The following is a 16,548-nucleotide window of genomic DNA, read 5'->3' as shown; positions in this document are numbered from 1 at the left end:
CCAAAAAAGGGCAAAAACGTTTGCTTTGCTTTGTTTCCTTACAGTCTCCATCCAACTGAAGCTGAGTTACTACTTGCTCTGAATAAAACGATTTTCACATTCCTTCTGCCTCCAGCTAACATTTTTGATGAAACAAGAATCTAGGAACGTGTGTTTAATGCAGTCCTGAGTTCTGTTCCTTCTTTCGTGGGGCAAATGTGGAACAAACTCAGTGAAGAACTGAGCTGATCTTAAGATCTGTTTTACTTGGAAGTAAGGGTGTGCCAACACCTACCAACACATTTTTTTTTACCGGAAAGCTAAACACGGTACTGAGCCGTAATCATGAAACTGGGTGGCAAAGCATGCACGCCATGCCTACCAAGAGGGAAAATTTTTTAATTAAACCTTTAGGAGAACTAGGGTGGGAGCGCCACCCTGTCATTTAGCTACGGCTCTCCTCTGGACCCGGGCGAGGAGAGCCCTCGGCGGAACCGACGCCACCATCCTGCGATCGTCACCAGCGCGCGGATGCTGTGGGCGGAGGAGCTCAAGGGTCGTCCCGACGCCGGCCAGCGGCCGCAGGACTTAGACTAACAAAGAGCTAATCGCGCACCAGAGCCCGGCCGAGTGGAAGCAACGCCTCCCCGCCGCCCCCGCCCCGCGACCCTCCCCAAGTTCAGGGCCGGCGGCCGACTCGCGGCGGGGCCTGCGGCCAGGCCGGGGCCGGATTCGCGGTAGGGATGCGGGAAACAGGTAGGGCGAAGAAGAAAAGCCCCAAAGAGCAAAGCCGGCGCTTCCCGACCCGGGCAGCACGGCAGGAAAGGGAAACGAGGCGGGCGGGAGGCCCCTGAGCCGAGTCCCCGCGCCGGGCCCTGCTTCCCGGGGAGCCGCCAGGCACAGCGGACGGGGCGCCGCGCTTTGTTACCGGCTGTGAGAAGGTCCGGCCGCCGCCGCCGCCATCGCCCCCGCCCCGGGGCGTCGCTTCCCGGCGGTTCTCGCCTTCCTCGGCTGAGTAATCGATCTCCCCCTCCTCGGTCTTGAGGCGCTTGGCCTGGCTCTCGTACTCCCGGTCCTCCTCGTACGTCTCCCTGGGGGAGGATGAGGAGGAGGACATGGCGGCGGCTGGAGGGACCGGCTGGCAGGCGGATGGGGGTGGCGGCGGGGCGCGGGCCTCGGACGCCGCAGGCCAGTCCCCGCCGCGGGCAGCGCCTCTTCAGCAAAGGTCTGCCGGCCGGCCGGCCGGTCTGCGGGGGCCGCGCGCCCTGGAGCCGGTGAGCGCGGAGAGCGGCCGGGATGACGGGGGCGCCCCGGGAGGAGGCTCCGGAGCGGCCGCTCCCCTTTATCACGGAGCCAACCCTCAGCCTCTCTCTCCTCCTCTGTCTCCGTTCACCAGCCCAGGAGAGCGAATCTAAGGATGGGGACGCGACCGTGGCTTCCGGTTTTCCCTCCTCCCCTAATCCCCTCCCTGCAGCCCAGGCCGAGCCGCCGCCGCCGCCGCCGCCGCCGCGCAGGATCGAATCCAGCCGCAGCCTGCGGGAAGCGCCCCCCCCCCAGCCTGGGCCTCGCTCCCTATTGGCAGGGAGAAAAGTCGACCAGGCTTCCAATTGGCTGGAATGGCTGTTCGTCAAAAGCCGCCCACAACCGGCCTTGCCCCCTGCCCTGCGCTTTCTGAACTCGCCGCTAGCCTCCGAGTCCCGACCGCGCAACGCTCCCCGCGCGCCGCCCAAGAGCCGTTGCAGCGCCGCGGACGTTAGCGCTGTTAGGCTAACCTGAGGCGAGGCGCGGGGTGAGCCCGGGCGGGCGATGAGACGTGCAGTAGGGCCAGGGCTGCGGGTGTTAACCACGCTCCCGCTAATTTAAATGCTTTTATTACTTCTCTTCAAAAGAGGATGAGGAAAACCTCTAAAATCCCTTTAGATACACCTCACACAGCCCTGAAACTGCAGGGGGTGAGGGGAAAAAAGGGTTTGCAACCATGAAAGGAGCCTTCTCTCTATGTCGTTTGCAAAATCTGATCGAAGTGGGTGGACTTTCTCCTTGTCCCTAACTAGATATTCGAGAACAGCAGTGAACATTTACTGAATGCAGCAAGGTGCAAGTCTGAAGAAAATGCTCCACATGGGCGAATGTTAGTTTGATCAGTTAGCACTCATTTCTCATCTGGACCCTTCTTTCCTGACAATTATAGGGGACTTATCTATGTAAGTTCCTGCTCCGAGTAAATGTCTTTTAAACCTTCCATATGAAATCTCATCCTTCATCCCAACTCTTTCTCTTCTGGGCAGTCTATTTATTTCACGTTAATATTTATTTTTGAAACATACAAAAGCCTTATCAAAATTCTATTTGCCCTTCAGACCACAGCTCACTTCCTCTGTGGAGCCCTGAAGACTCTTCCAAGCTTTTAGTTGCTGCTTTCTCTTTTTGCAAGAGGGCCCTTTATACCTACCTCTTAGGATGTTCTATTTTGTGTGTGTGTGTGTCTGTGTGTGAGGAAGATCAGCCCTGAGCTAACATCCATGCTAATCCTCCTCTTTTTGCTGAGGAAGACCGGCTCTGAGTTAACATCTATTGCCAATCGTCCTGCTATTTTTTTCCCCCCAAAGCCCCAGTAGATAGTTGTATGTCATAGTTGCACATCCTTCTAGTTGCTGTATGTGGGATGGGGCCTCAGCATGGCGGGAGAAGCGATGCCTCGGTGCGCGTCCGGGATCCGAACCGTGGCCGCCAGTAACAGATGGCAAGCGCTCAACTGCCAAGCCATGGGACCAGCCAGCATGTTCTATTTTAAAGACTAGGAGTGCTTGAAGACAGGAACTGTGTGTGCTCTTTTCATCTTTGCAAACCCAGTTCCTGTACAGTCGGTGGCACTATTTAGGTGCTCCACAATGCTGAATGAGTGATCCTTGGGAAGTAAATGTCCAGTATATCTTTCAGGAGAGAAACTGGCAAATCTAAAGCAAGCTAACTGCCCTCTGTGACGTAAGCCTTGGACAATTGCCTAGGATCAAGAGTCTCTTAAGTGTTTCCGTTGTCCTTGTCCCTCAAATGCTTCCCTAAAATGTGGCTCTTCCTTTCCTAACAGTGTGTATTGTTTCCTCCCCCAGCCTACTTCTCTCCTTTCCAAAGTTATTTCCTCCAGAAAAGCCATTTTTTTTATTATTGACAATGCTTTAACATACACTGTTTTGTACTTTATAATTTACACTGCCTGTCATTTTGGAATTCAATTGCAAAACTTTTTCACAGCGCTCTACGGCTATAATCAAATTTGTGTGTGGCTGCAAAGGTACACTGACAAAATAGAACTAAAAAACAATTAGAAATTTATTTTTTAAATTAAGATAAAATGGAAATGGATAGAAGAGGGAGCTTTGGAGCTGGCTACAGATGAGGAAGAGCATTAGGAAGAATGAGAGAAGGCAGAAGGCCTTATACAAACTCTCCAAATATTTCGTGTGATGGTGAAAATATTTTAAATTCTCAAAGCCTAAATCCAACCTATGGATTATACCAGGTTAAAAATGCAACTCTCACATCAATTAATAAGGAAACCCAGCCTTGCCGAACCTTGCTGCTGTACTCAGCATTTACTTCACTAACAGTAGGTAGCAGTCAATATGTACCAATTACTAAATTTAATTCTTTTTTCAAATAGCTCAAATCAAACTAAGTAGAAAAACTGAAGAAGTAAAACTTAAAAAGCATGTTTAAAGGACATAGGTCAGAACATTGACCATGAGTGACCTTTGAGCTTGTTGCAGATGAGTTGTTCAGTGACAGTGACAGTAGGTTCTTTGATATGGAAAATGCTAACTTACTCATCGCTATACCAGGGGAAGAGCTAAAGAAGTTGGGCGTAAGTTATATTCTGCGTGATTTAACTCAGATGAGATAAAGAAATTACACACTGCCTGGTAGCTGGAAATACCGAAGAGACTCGGAAACAGCTCCTAAATGCCATGAGAATAATAAGTCAGTTATTTAATTCAATCTAGAATCTATTTTGCACTATATATAGCCTCAGACCTTTGGCCAATTGTCTGAGTGCTTGATTCGATTGGCTGCTGTTGATTGAGGTAGGCAGCAGCCGTGAGCTCTGGTTCCCACAACTCAAAGGGAATTTGGCAGTTATACTAGAGTAGGAGACAGGTCCAGGGCAGGCCTGGGGAAACTGAGAGTCAAGGTCCTTATAATCTAGCCCCAAATTGCCATTTAGTTTTAAATCTCATTGCTGACCTGTGTAAAGTAATTTATAAGACATTGTGCTAAGTGATGAAGGGACTAGAAAACTATATGAGCTGGTTCCTGCCTTCTCAAAGCTTGCAGTCAAGTTGAGGAAACAAGTCACATACCTAAGAGATTGGCTACAGGGCACATATAATATACATGTAATAATAATAACAGCCACTTACAATGTGCCAGGCACTGTGCTATCACTACAAGTGTCGTCAATAAATTCTAACAGAAGCCCTCTAACAGACACATTATTATTACTATACTATGCCCATTGTACAATTAAAGAAACAGTCTAGGAGAGGTTAAGAGACTCACAGTAAGCTGGAGAGACAGAATTGGAACCCAGGCAATCTGAGTCCAGAGCCTGTATTCTTCATCATGAAGAATGATGATTTAATTATTGTGTTATTTACTGCCATGGACATACAGATCAAATTTACAGTCATTTATCAATACTTCATATCAATAATTCATTCACTAATTTCTGCCAGCGTTTATACAGCAGTAATTCTGGGAAGCGGTGAATAGATTATAGTTTTCACCATTTTCATTGGTATAAGCTTCTGTAGGAAATTACAAATATAATGCACTGTTTTAATGTTCATTTTTAAATTTCATTTCTATAAGAAAGGCCCAGAAATCATAAGAAAAGTGTCACCATTTTCTGATGGATGCATGATTTGAACAACTAGAGATGCAAATTATGAGGTTTTCATACCCAAACTCAATTTTCGGTATAGCTGCTATTTCATTGAATATACAAAACTTTGGTTTCCTGCTTCAGCTCCTGCAAAAAATAAAATAAAACCTTCATGCACACCTTACTTGTGAGCCACATTTCTAAAGGATTGGAACCGTAGAAGTATATTTTAATTAAGACATGTTTAATGTGAAATCCAGCTTAGACCAAAGTCCATTCAGAGACAAATCAATTAGTTCCTACGAAACGTTTTCAAATCCAGAGTATACTATTTGTGATGTTACCACTTTCTTGTTTGACAGAGATCCCCACAAATGAGCACTGGCGTGCTGTTACCCAAACTAGCCCCTTTGATTCAATCCACATTTGGTTAATTATGGTGAAAAGAAGCCCCTGTTCCAAGAGGATGCGCCCTGCAGGAAGTGCCTTGAGCAATATTAGCTCCCTGTGTAGTCAAGTGTAACCACAGTGGTATTCGCCTTCAGGTGCTATCTTCATGCATATCCGCCTTGGGGCTAGAGTTGCCACCATGTTTGACCTCTTTAAAAAATAATAATTTGTAATAAATCTGCAAAAATAAAGCAGATTGACCTTAGAAGGACTGGCTCATATACCAGATAATGACAGGTAAAATTCAGATTCTTGTTATCAGTTATAGTCACTTATCTTAGTTTTAGAAATATTTAAACTATGTTCATTTTTCTCTCTGACACGTGTGAATTGATTGTGTTTTAGACATCTTTAAACATAATTTTAATAAAGAGTGAAATCATAGCATTTCTGTCCACAGTTGAGAGTAAATAGAATTTATCAAAGTAAATTCATCTTGCATGTGAAAATATAGATAAAACAAAATTAACAAGTAGTTGCTACCACTTGAGCTCTCAATTCTTCTTTTCTGTCTTTTTTAATTTGACTCTATTTTAATTCCAGAATAAAAATATCTTGGAACAGCCCACCTCATCCCATCAAGGAAATTTCCTTGGTAAGCAAGTTATGAATTCGCTCATTCATCTTTCTTGATCTTTGATGCTGAGACCACTATAAAAATGACAAGGGATGCTAAAGATAACACATAAATTAGGTGTTTTAGACCTTGGCTTTTTGACCTTTGCTGTCTTCAACTTTCTTGGCCGTAGCAACATCTTTGCGTTCTGAATATTTTAGGGGGCATTTGAATCGAATAGAACAGATTGTAAACAGAATTGTGTAATTGTTTCCCTTGTTGCTATTTACTTTCCTAAACCATTGCAGTATTTTCCCCACCCCTCACCTCTAAGACCAGGAAATTAATAGGCCACCTTTATTTTAAGACGGAAGAACAGTGTTTTGCCTATGCATCCTTTCTTTGGTAGCCACAAGTCTGCTATTGGGTTTGGCCTAGACCTGTGCTGTCCAAAAAAGTGGTCACTAGTCACATGTGGCTATTTACATTTAAATTAATTAAAATTAAATGAAATGTAAAATTCAGTTTCAGAGTCATACTAGCCGCACTTTAAGTGATCGATAGCCACATGTACAACTGGCTGCTGCTTTGCGCAGTGCTCGACTGGACTGTAGGATAGGGAAGGACTGTACTTCATTCGTCTTTGTATCTTCATCACCTAGAACAATGCCTGGTACATAGTAGGCACTGACTAGACATTTGTTGGTCTTAATTAACCTTCTCTTTCTCATAGCTCAAGAAAAAGAAGGGGCCAGCCCAGTGGCTTAGCGGTTGGGTGCGCTCCGCTGCTGGCGGCCCGGGTTCGGATCCCAGGCGCGCACCGACACACCGCTTCTCCGGCGATGCTGAGGCCGCGTCCCAGATACAGCAACTAGAAGGATGTGCAGCTATGACATACAACTATCTACTGGGGCTTTGGGGGAAAAAAATAAATAAATAAAATTTTTTAAAAAATTAAAAAAAAAAAAGAAAAAGCACGTAAAACAAAGCATGTAAATTTTGCAAATTATGTCTATGCAGGTTTCTCAAGACTAATCTACAGTTTGATTTGCTCCTCACTCATATTTGAAATGAGATGATTTTAAAAATATAATTCCATTTTTCAAACAACTAAACAAATATGGTTCATTTTGTGCATTAGATGTACCAAAATGTATATAATTTTACAAATCAATTGTATTAAAGGTGAGATAGGCACATTTAATGAAAGATTTCCTATTGTGAGTATTTTTCAAAAGTGAAAATTCCTTTCACAAAGTGAGTAGTGACTCTCCAATTTGTCTTTAAGAACACCATTATATGAAAATCAGAATTTTCACTGAATTGAGAATTAGGCAAACAAAAATAGTTTTCTTTAAAGGTGGTATCATAAGCATCTGATGTTGAAAACTTTGTGATAAAGTTACTATTATTACTAATTATAAATAAATAACCAGCATTGTGTAGCACTATACTATGTACAAAGCAGTTTCACATACATTGCCTCATTTGATTCTCACAGAAACCTTATGAGGCAGACAGGGCAGGTCCTTACTGTCTCCATTTGGCAGATGAAGTTCAGAAAGACTAATCGTTTGTCTCAAAATTCCCACCTTTTCACTGTACTAATGAGGACATATGAACTATCAATGGTGACTGGAAACAGAACTTTTAATTTTTCTGCCCTATTTGGATGGAACTACTTTCCTAGGAATATAATTTTTAAGGCAACATATAATTTGTACAAACTAAAACTACTGTTTTATACATCTGAAAATATATCTATATATCAACACCTGTTCAGAGAAGGCCTTCAGTAAATATTTGCCAATAAATCAATGAATACATGAGTGGTCCTGAAAACAGATAGAGCAGACTATATCAATCAAAGTTCAGTTGCAGAGAACAGAATCCACTCCAGTTAGTTTAAGCTGGAAGAATTAAAATACTTAAAGAATAATTGAAAGTATTAATGGAGTGGTTCTCGAAACCATGCGTCAGAACTAGGATACGAAAAGAGCTGTGCTTTTCCTTGTTGAGAAACTGACAGCTTCAGAACTACACCCCCACAGCCACTGTCTGGAGGCCACCAGGATCAGGAAGCTGCCACTTGCACAGCCAGCTCCGGAATCACACCATACCGTCTGCAATCTGAACCAGCAAAATGGATACAGTGCCCCACGCTGCCTGATGTTCCTGAAGCTAAGGACTGAACAATGGGACTTCTTGTATCTCTGCTACAGAAGAAAAAAAAATGCCTCCACAACTGTGCCTGCCAGAGAAACAGACTTCCAGATCTTGTGTGGAAGCATCTGGTTGTTGAAATCTAAGTACTTCCATAATAATAGCTGCAAGAGAGTCTGAAGGATGTGATTTTTTGCTTACCAGTCTCTGCAGTACATGAAGCATACTTGAAGCTTGAAGGAAGATAAAATGGCTGTTAGGTGCAATCCTCCTTATCCTCCACACTCACCTAAAGAAATATGCTAGAGAACCTCCATGATGACAGAAAAGCTATAGCTCAGTTATAGCTCAGTTCTCAAACCTCAGATCCCAAGCAGTGCCACGTTAGTACAACTTCTTCCAAGGGAAACAAACATTTTAATGATTTGCTATTTTGTTAATGCCCAATAAGTGCAACCTCCCATCTAGTAATATTACCCCGTATTTCTAGATTGGTGCTCTCAAATTTTAATGTGTACATAAATCACCTAGGAATCTTAGGAAAATGCAGATTCTGATTCAGTAAATTGGGATAGAGACTGCGATTCTAAACTTCTAACAAGCTCCCAGGTGATGCTTATGCTGCTGATGTGAAGACCACATTTTGTTTTTTTGTTTGTTTGTTTGTTTTTTTAAAGATTTTATTTATTTATTTTTCCCCCTAAAGCCCCAGTAGATAGTTGTGTGTCATAGCTGCACTTCCTTCTAGTTGCTGTATGTGAGACGTGGCCTCAGCATGGCCAGAGAAGCAGCGCGTCGGTGCGAGCCCGGGATCCGAACCCGGGTCGCCAGCAGTGGAGCGCGCGCACTTAACCACCAAGCCACGGGGCGGCCCAAAGACCACATTTTGAACAGCAGTGTTTTAGATAAGCTCTCTCCAACCAGGCTGCCCAATGAGTGGGGTGTGCTAAGATAATGATTCCCTTCAACCCTTGGGGAGCTAGGTGAGCCAGATGCAGGCAGAGTCTCCAGGCTAGTTGGCTCCAGCTTACATCAGTGTACAATACAAATATTAATATTTTCTACCTGTGCTGTGATGTGGCAAGCATTGCACTATTTGAATAATATGTCAGTTATTGAGTTTTGGTCAAGTATTGGCCAATACGTGTTCTCTTTTTGGAATGTTTTATTAGTAGCAGAAATTTTTTTAAATATTAAATATTCTTGCAACAAATTAAGAGAGCTAAAGATAGCAATAATCAACTTACATATCACCAAATCAACTCTAGTAATAAATATTTACAGTGAGAAATGATAGTACTAATACTTCACGTTATCTCAATCTAAAAGGAAAGTCTCTAAGATGGCTTCAGCTGTTCTGCCAATGACACCAAAATGACCATAGGAAGGGAGAAGAGAGAAAGTCAGTCTGCTTGATTGTTTCCATAGTGCAATACTTTTTGCAGAAAAGAAGTGAAAATGTACAAAAATGATATTTGGAAATGTTTCTGCATAAATACCAATGTGCACATCTGCAATTTAGACATTTTTTTGTCCTGCAAACAATAAGACAAACTTTAGTCGTTTTAAACTAGGTAAGGCAACAGTTCTACCTAATCAAATTGAGTTTTTTTCACAAGTGGCAACATTTCAACCACTCCCTTAAACCTCTTCTCTGTCCCCCATTTCACAGCCCTATCAACCAGCTGGAGGCAGAGCACTAAGGAGTTGTTGGATGAGAAAAGAAGAGAGAAAATTTTGTAGCCACAGCCTTACTTGGAGAGCAGTCCCGTGTGTCCTATGGTCTGGGGTTCTGACTGGTCAGGGCACCGTAGGTATTGTATGCCCAGGGAAGGAGGGTAAAGAAAGCTGAAATCACCAAAGATAAATTTCATCTACTTCACAACTTTAAAAGATTATCTCTGCCCAGTGTTGTAGTGGAGGAGGGAGATTGCCAATGACCTATGGATTATCAGGTCTCTATCAATAGAGATTCAAATATAAGGAAAAAAAAAAGAATGGGTTAAAGAAGACAAATGATCTAGAAATGAAATGAATGGAAGCATCAGGCCTCTATTGACTGCTATTTACTTTCTTTCCTGGTATTTAGGGGGGATCTAGTTGTGACATGCCAGACATCACAATTCAGTACTGGGACAGATTCAATGATTCATAAATAAGTTGACACCATTGCACATTGTGAAAGAGTTGATTCTTATTTTTAGACACCCACAGCCACAAAATCAGTTCTCTTCTTCTACATTTTCAGCTGGGCATCTAGCTAAAGACTAAATATCCCAGCCTCCCTTGCAGCTAGCTTGGCCATGTAACAAAAGTTCTTGCCAATGGAATCTGAGCAGAAAGGACTGTGTAACTTCTGCATCATTTGCTTAAAAAGAAATTGTTTGCCCTCCATGTCCTCTCTTTCCCTTCCTACATGCTGGAGTCCTGATGTGGCACTGAGTTAGCTTCCACGATGCACAACAATATAATGGATGGCAGAACAGCAAGATTGAAAGCACCAGTTTCCCGGATGATTTTTATGGAGCAGAGCCACCCCCCAAGCCTGGACCACATACTTCTAGACTGTTACATGAGAGAGACAAACTTCTATTTTGCTTCTGCACCTTATTTTGGGAACTCTTGGTTACTGCAGTTTCTAGCCTATACCTAACATATCTACGTTAGAGCCTCCAGGGAGGGAAATTGGATTACTGGATTACTGGAAAACACGTCTTGAAAAAATACTTTATATATTCTTTCATACTTCTCAATTTTTGTGCTATGTACACGTATTCCCTAGTTATTAAAAATTCATCCATCAATTCATTAATTTGTTAATGCCTTTGTATCCCTGTTAAATTAAACAAAAACTAGTGTTATCTTGCTAGAGAGTGTTTTTTCTCCTGGCTGAGGGGAAGAGCCATGTGCCATGTGTTTGTCCCTAGACCTTCAATATCTTGGCTTCTACCTCCAGCTTTAGCAGATATTTCTAGCAGAGTCTGATAGCAAGAGCAACAATCTTTAAATCATTAAGTACAATGATAACTATAAGAACCAATCACAAGATGAGTGCTAATGTCTTTGTGGGAACACAAAGCTTTCTATGCTGTCATCTGCCCCAGTAAAGTCAGTCACATTCAGTCAGTCGCTGCACATGTTACTACTCTTACCCTTCTGTCCGGTCAACAGATGGTTATGATGTACGTTTCAACCTGACCCTGTCGCAGGCACTATGAATATGAAGATGAGTAAGATGTCATTGCAAGCCTCTCTGTGTCCATGACAAGTACTTATATCTTAAAGAAGTCTAAGGCATACAGTTACCTTTTTTCCCCCCATAGACTTATGTGAGATTTCAAAAATAATGGGGAACATAAGTGAGGGTAAAGAGATAACCTCTCTGCTCCTGAAATCACATTGCCTATTCAAAAAGCTAAAACTGTCAGGTATAATCCTCCCCCAAAACCATTACTTCCCACTTACAAAATTATAGCATTAGAAACTGTGATTAAAGGCAAACTTTAATTTTCTTTGATAAAGTATTAATAATGAATTAATATTATTTGCCGAAGTTAACATTTATAAGGTCCCTATACAAGTTTAAGAGCCATTAAAATGATAATACCCTTTCTCAGAGTAATTTTACTCATGAGAATTTGTTTAATCCAAACTAATATAGAAGCCATATGTATGAAGAAGTTCATAATGTTATGTAGGGAGTGGGGAAATCATTTGATAAATTATGATTGTCAACTGGATGAAATAAGTGATAATTATAAGAATCTTTTGAAAATTAAAAAGGATTTATTATTTAACAGAAAGTTGTAAAAAGCATAATACAAACGTGTGTATGTGTGTACAAGGGTTTCTCAACCTTGGCACTATTGACATTTTGGATTGGATAATTCTTTTTTTGAGGGAGGCTCTACATTATAGTACGTTTAGCAGCAAAATCTTTGGCCTCTACCCATGAGATACCAGTAGCACCCACCTGCCCCTAGAAGAGACCATCAGAAATGTCTCCAGACATTCCCAACTGTCCACTTACAGGCAAAATCGCTCTCAGTTGAGAATCCTTAGCAGATGAACTACATATACAGTATATATTCTATGATCACAGTTTTATAAAATATATGTACATATAGACAAAGCTGGAAGGAAATTTGCAAAAATTAAAAAGGCTTTTTGTGTGTGTGTGCGTGAGGAGGACTAGCCCTGAGCTAACATCCGATGCCAATCCTCCCCTTTTTTCTTGTGGAAGAGTGGCCCTGAGCTAACATCTGTGCCCATCTTCTTCTACTTTATACGGGACGCCGCCACAGCATGGCTTACCAAGTGGTATGTCAGTGCGCGCCCAGGATCCGAACCTGCGAACCCCAGGCCGCCGCGGCGGAGCGCACACACTTAACCGCTTGCACCACCAGGCCGGCCCCAAAAAGGCATTTTTAATAGAGTAATGAAGTTATTGAAACTTTTAAACATTCTCTTTAATATTTTTGCAATAAAAATATTGAGAGTTTGGGGCCGGCCCCGTGGCTTAGCGGTTAAGTGCACGTGCTCTGCTGCTGGCGGCCCGGGTTCGGATCCTGGGCGCGCACCGATGCACCGCCTCTCCGGCCATGCTGAGGCCGCGTCCCACATACAGCAACTAGAAGGATGTACAGCTATGACATACAACCATCTACTGGGGCTTTGGGGGAATGAATAAATAAAATTAAAAAAAAAAAATATTGAGAGTTAAAATTGAGTACTGTTATGATTCACAAACTCCTCTAAGGAGTTTTCATCTTTAAAGATTATTATACATTTCATTATTAGAAATAATTTTAATCTTCTTCTTATAATCATATCATCAAAAGAAACTTTATGTAGATGATTGCAAAATCATTTTTTAAAATACTCAGCAAGCCAAATTGATATGTGATTCAGATGGGGAAGAAGGACAGAATGACTCATTAAAACTGGACGTGATTCTTATTCTGCAGAATGCTTTTTGGAGCTACCTCACATTCAGAATTGCCACTGATTTCAAAGGAAACTTTGTACAAGAAAAAAAAAGTGAATTCAGAATTATTTCATCACTGATCCCCATCACTGGATTTGAGTAAGAACTTAATGTATGTTTGGCTTCCATAGGAAAGTTACTGAAAATATTTTGACAATGCCCAATTTTATAAAAAATGTATTAGGGATTACAGCATCTATCATTTGCAGAATACTTTACAGCATTCATTCTGTCGTTAATGGATATGAGCACAAGAAATAGAACCTCAGTTATGAACATGTGCTGACTCAATATGGCAAGCATATAATATAGAACAAAGAGAGTGTAGGCTATTCTTAACACTGTAGGATTAGGAAAGAATAAAACCATTGTCAACATTTGTATAAATTTATATAAATATCAGACTACATCTGATTTACAAAAAATACCTCACCAGTTCCCAGTTTTATATTCTATAGGTATTCCTCAGTTTGTAAGACAAATATTTTGGAAAAGTTGACTATACATAAAGCAAATCATTATTTCTCATACGTAGCCATTTTTAGGTATAACATACAGACAGTACCCATTAAATTCTTTTCCAGCAGGGAAAAAAATTCCAATAAATTGGATTAAACACTTTTGATAATGAAGGGCAATGAGATGAAGACTAGGTCAGAGGAGGCTGGGCATTGACAAGCCAATGGGGTACATCCTCTACTCTAAAGTTGTTCCTCCACTGTTAGCCACTGCCATGGTCTCTATGTTCACAGCTACCAGATTTTTAAGGTGGTGTTTATGAAGCCTAAAGAATGAGACTGTAATAACATCATTTCTGCAGGTACTATGATCATCACACCAAATTAAAATTTACTTAAAATTACGTAGAACAAATTGGTTCCACGTTCATCCTAGAAGTTTACAATGTTTTACATCAAATGATGTAATCTCTTAGGGGGGCCATGCTGGCCAGCACACAAGGCTAAGATTATAATCCATCAGTGGTAAATGAACCTGTTATGGACACCTCTCATTTTTAACAGTCTGGTTCCTCCCCCTTATAATGGAACTCTGCTTTCCTGTGAGGAACTCAATCCAGGTGTCTTAGGGTCTTCGGTGGGGTTGAACTCTTACTCAGGGCCACACAGCCATCATCACAAGAGTGCGCAAATGACCAGGCCAGGCCAACCAGAGTTTCCCGTTTCCTTAGTGTCATTGCTTGTTTCAGAAATGTATATGTGACCTAGGAGAACATGCCAGAATCACCTCCAATTTTTTGTCAGAGCTTTTGGGAAAGACTGCTCTTTTTGCTGGATTTGCTAAATTGGGAGCATTGGTGTCTAGGACTGGAGAAGCCCAGAATGAAACTACAAGAGATAAACAGAGCTGGGAGATAGGGAGACAGCCCTGATGACATCATTTGAGCCCCTGGATCCAATTATGTTTGAAGCCGGCTCCATGTTAACTCCCCTTTCTTCTCCTACCATCCACTCTGGAGCAGTAGGCTCAATTGCCCCAATCCCAGAACAATTTACCTAGCTCACCAGCAGTAAAAACTCCCCCCATTTCCCAGTCCCAAGTTCCTGGGGTTTCCTTCTAGATAGTGGTGCCAATGAAACAACTGATGAGACAATAAGAATATGTAAGCACGTGATTCATTATCTTCACTAACTTTAACCAAAGTCAGGGAGAAAGACAATAGGATGGAGGTACCTAGAAGCTCTCTTAAGCCCACAGGATCTAGATAATCCTTTTTACAAACAAATTATTTTCCTCATGATATTCCTTTTTTATCGGTGGTCAAATCAATTCCAAAACTTCTCTCTAAATCACTCCCAAACCCCTCTCCAGATAGTCTCCCAAAGTTCAGTTAGTTAGACTACCTGTAGCTTTGCCTGTAATTGTTATTTACTTCATCTGCATGTGGTCTTTGTCATTATCATAAAGAGTGTTCCATTGCCAGGACAACTGTGGGGAAAGGGCACATCACAACTTGAGTGCAGCTTGAACCAATACCAGGTTCAACTCCCACTGTGTTCTTCGCTCCACTTGCTTTTGTGTTCACAAAAACATAGACGTTCTGCAGTTCCTGCCCATTTCTCTCCTTGTTTTGTTTCTCCTTCCACAACTTCCAGCTGACATGTTCACTTTGCCCTGAGCTTACTAACTTAACTTATTTTACTTCTACTAACTAATGTAGATAGCTTTTCTTCCTCCTACATAATAGATTATCTCTCTGAATTTTTCTTTTAAACCAAAATTATTCATTCAACTCCCTGAACCTCCCAACTTTCATGAGCCAATAAATTCTTCTTTCACATAAGCCTGTTTGGGCAGGGTTTCTTTCACTAGAAGGTGATTCAAGCTCCTGCCACAATCTGCTGAAGTAACAAACCCTTCTTAGGGGTTTTCATTCCCACAGCCAATTATTGAGATGCTCACTGCTATAATTCCTGGTATTCAAAATCAGGTTAACTAGAAGAAGGAAGGAAGACATGGAAGAGTGCCCACAAGCCTGTTCCTCCTCCCAAACACCAGTAAAATAAGAGTAAAGGAATATGTAGTAAAAAGCTATGAGCCCCCATTAACAAGTTGGAAAGGAAACAGAAACAAAGAATATTCAACAAACTTATGGAAGAAGGAATATGAATGGAGAAGTAATAACTATCTTAAAAGAACAGAGGAAATTGAAATCTAAGCATTTCAGAGGGGAATTCCAATGAATAATAAGCTAAAAACCGAGAGTCTCAGTGCTTGGAGGCAGCAAGGACCACAAAATGTAGACGAGGAGGTGTGACTCTAAAATTAGTGGAATTGGTGGACTATCGGTGTGGAAAACGGTTGGATCTCTAGTCCCAGGTCCCCTTCCCAACTCTAAGAAGCCAGACAAATATTCCCTTTTCCACTCACCACTCCACAGGAGAATGGAGGTTCATACTTTGGAAGAATTAACCCAAGAGGGTTTGACTTGGAGACTAAGCCACATGCAGGCCAAGGACAAGTCAGAGAGTTGAAGAGTGATGTATTATGCAAGAAGCTATATACTGAACTATGGAAGCCTCAGGCATGTCCCTTTCCTGCTCCCAGAGTGCCAACAACCAAGCATATACCTACCTCCCACCCTGCCCAATCAATTGGAGAATCTTCTCTGGAGAAACTGGACAGTCTCAGAGAAAAGACCTCCAGACACTGACATTAGAGGGCCTCTCAATAATAAGGCTGGTTCACTACCCAGTCATCCTACAGCAAAGCCCTTCTGGCAACAAACCTTGTCAATGTACCCAGAGCTTCCAAAGAACTTTTTTATGAGTCAGTCTTAAAAATTAATGGCCAGCCAAGGAATCCAGACATTTGAGGAGAACCTGCAACATGAAAGACGTATCCCAAAACAAACAGAGCAAAATGAAATTTAGGTGTTGGAAACTAGAGAGTTCTTCACCCTGGAAAGAGTAAAGTCTAGTTACAGTCACTGCTTGTGAGGATGTTTGAGCAGCAGAATTAGCAGTACTATGCCCACAAAGTCTCATATCAGCTAGGATTACATTCAGTTGC

At 42.0% G+C, this 16,548-nt stretch overlaps 1 protein-coding gene and 1 long non-coding RNA gene across 2 annotated transcripts in view; one reads left to right on the top strand and one right to left on the bottom strand.

Moving 5' to 3' along the window:
- The window catches only part of HNRNPLL (heterogeneous nuclear ribonucleoprotein L like), a 36,776-nt gene extending 35,550 nt beyond the window's left edge, over positions 1-1,226 (bottom strand). The window contains exon 1 of the mRNA XM_087436873.1: positions 908-1,226. Coding sequence (XP_087292999.1) covers positions 908-1,096 — 189 coding nt within the window. The 5' untranslated portion in view covers positions 1,097-1,226. The remainder of the gene's footprint in view (positions 1-907) is intronic.
- LOC147915987 (uncharacterized) lies at positions 293-8,768 on the top strand. The gene is made up of 3 exons (XR_015553667.1): positions 293-735; positions 5,855-5,906; positions 6,601-8,768. It is a non-coding gene; the product is annotated as an uncharacterized LOC147915987 (long non-coding RNA).
- The last annotated feature ends 7,780 nt before the right edge of the window (positions 8,769-16,548 follow it).

Source organism: Ceratotherium simum, chromosome 11 (genome assembly GCF_057802395.1).
Source record: "Ceratotherium simum simum isolate JZ-2026a chromosome 11, ASM5780239v1, whole genome shotgun sequence".
Lineage (NCBI taxonomy): Eukaryota > Metazoa > Chordata > Mammalia > Perissodactyla > Rhinocerotidae > Ceratotherium > Ceratotherium simum.
Note: the sequence above shows the minus strand (reverse complement) of the source record. Positions and strands in the feature narration are given on the sequence as shown.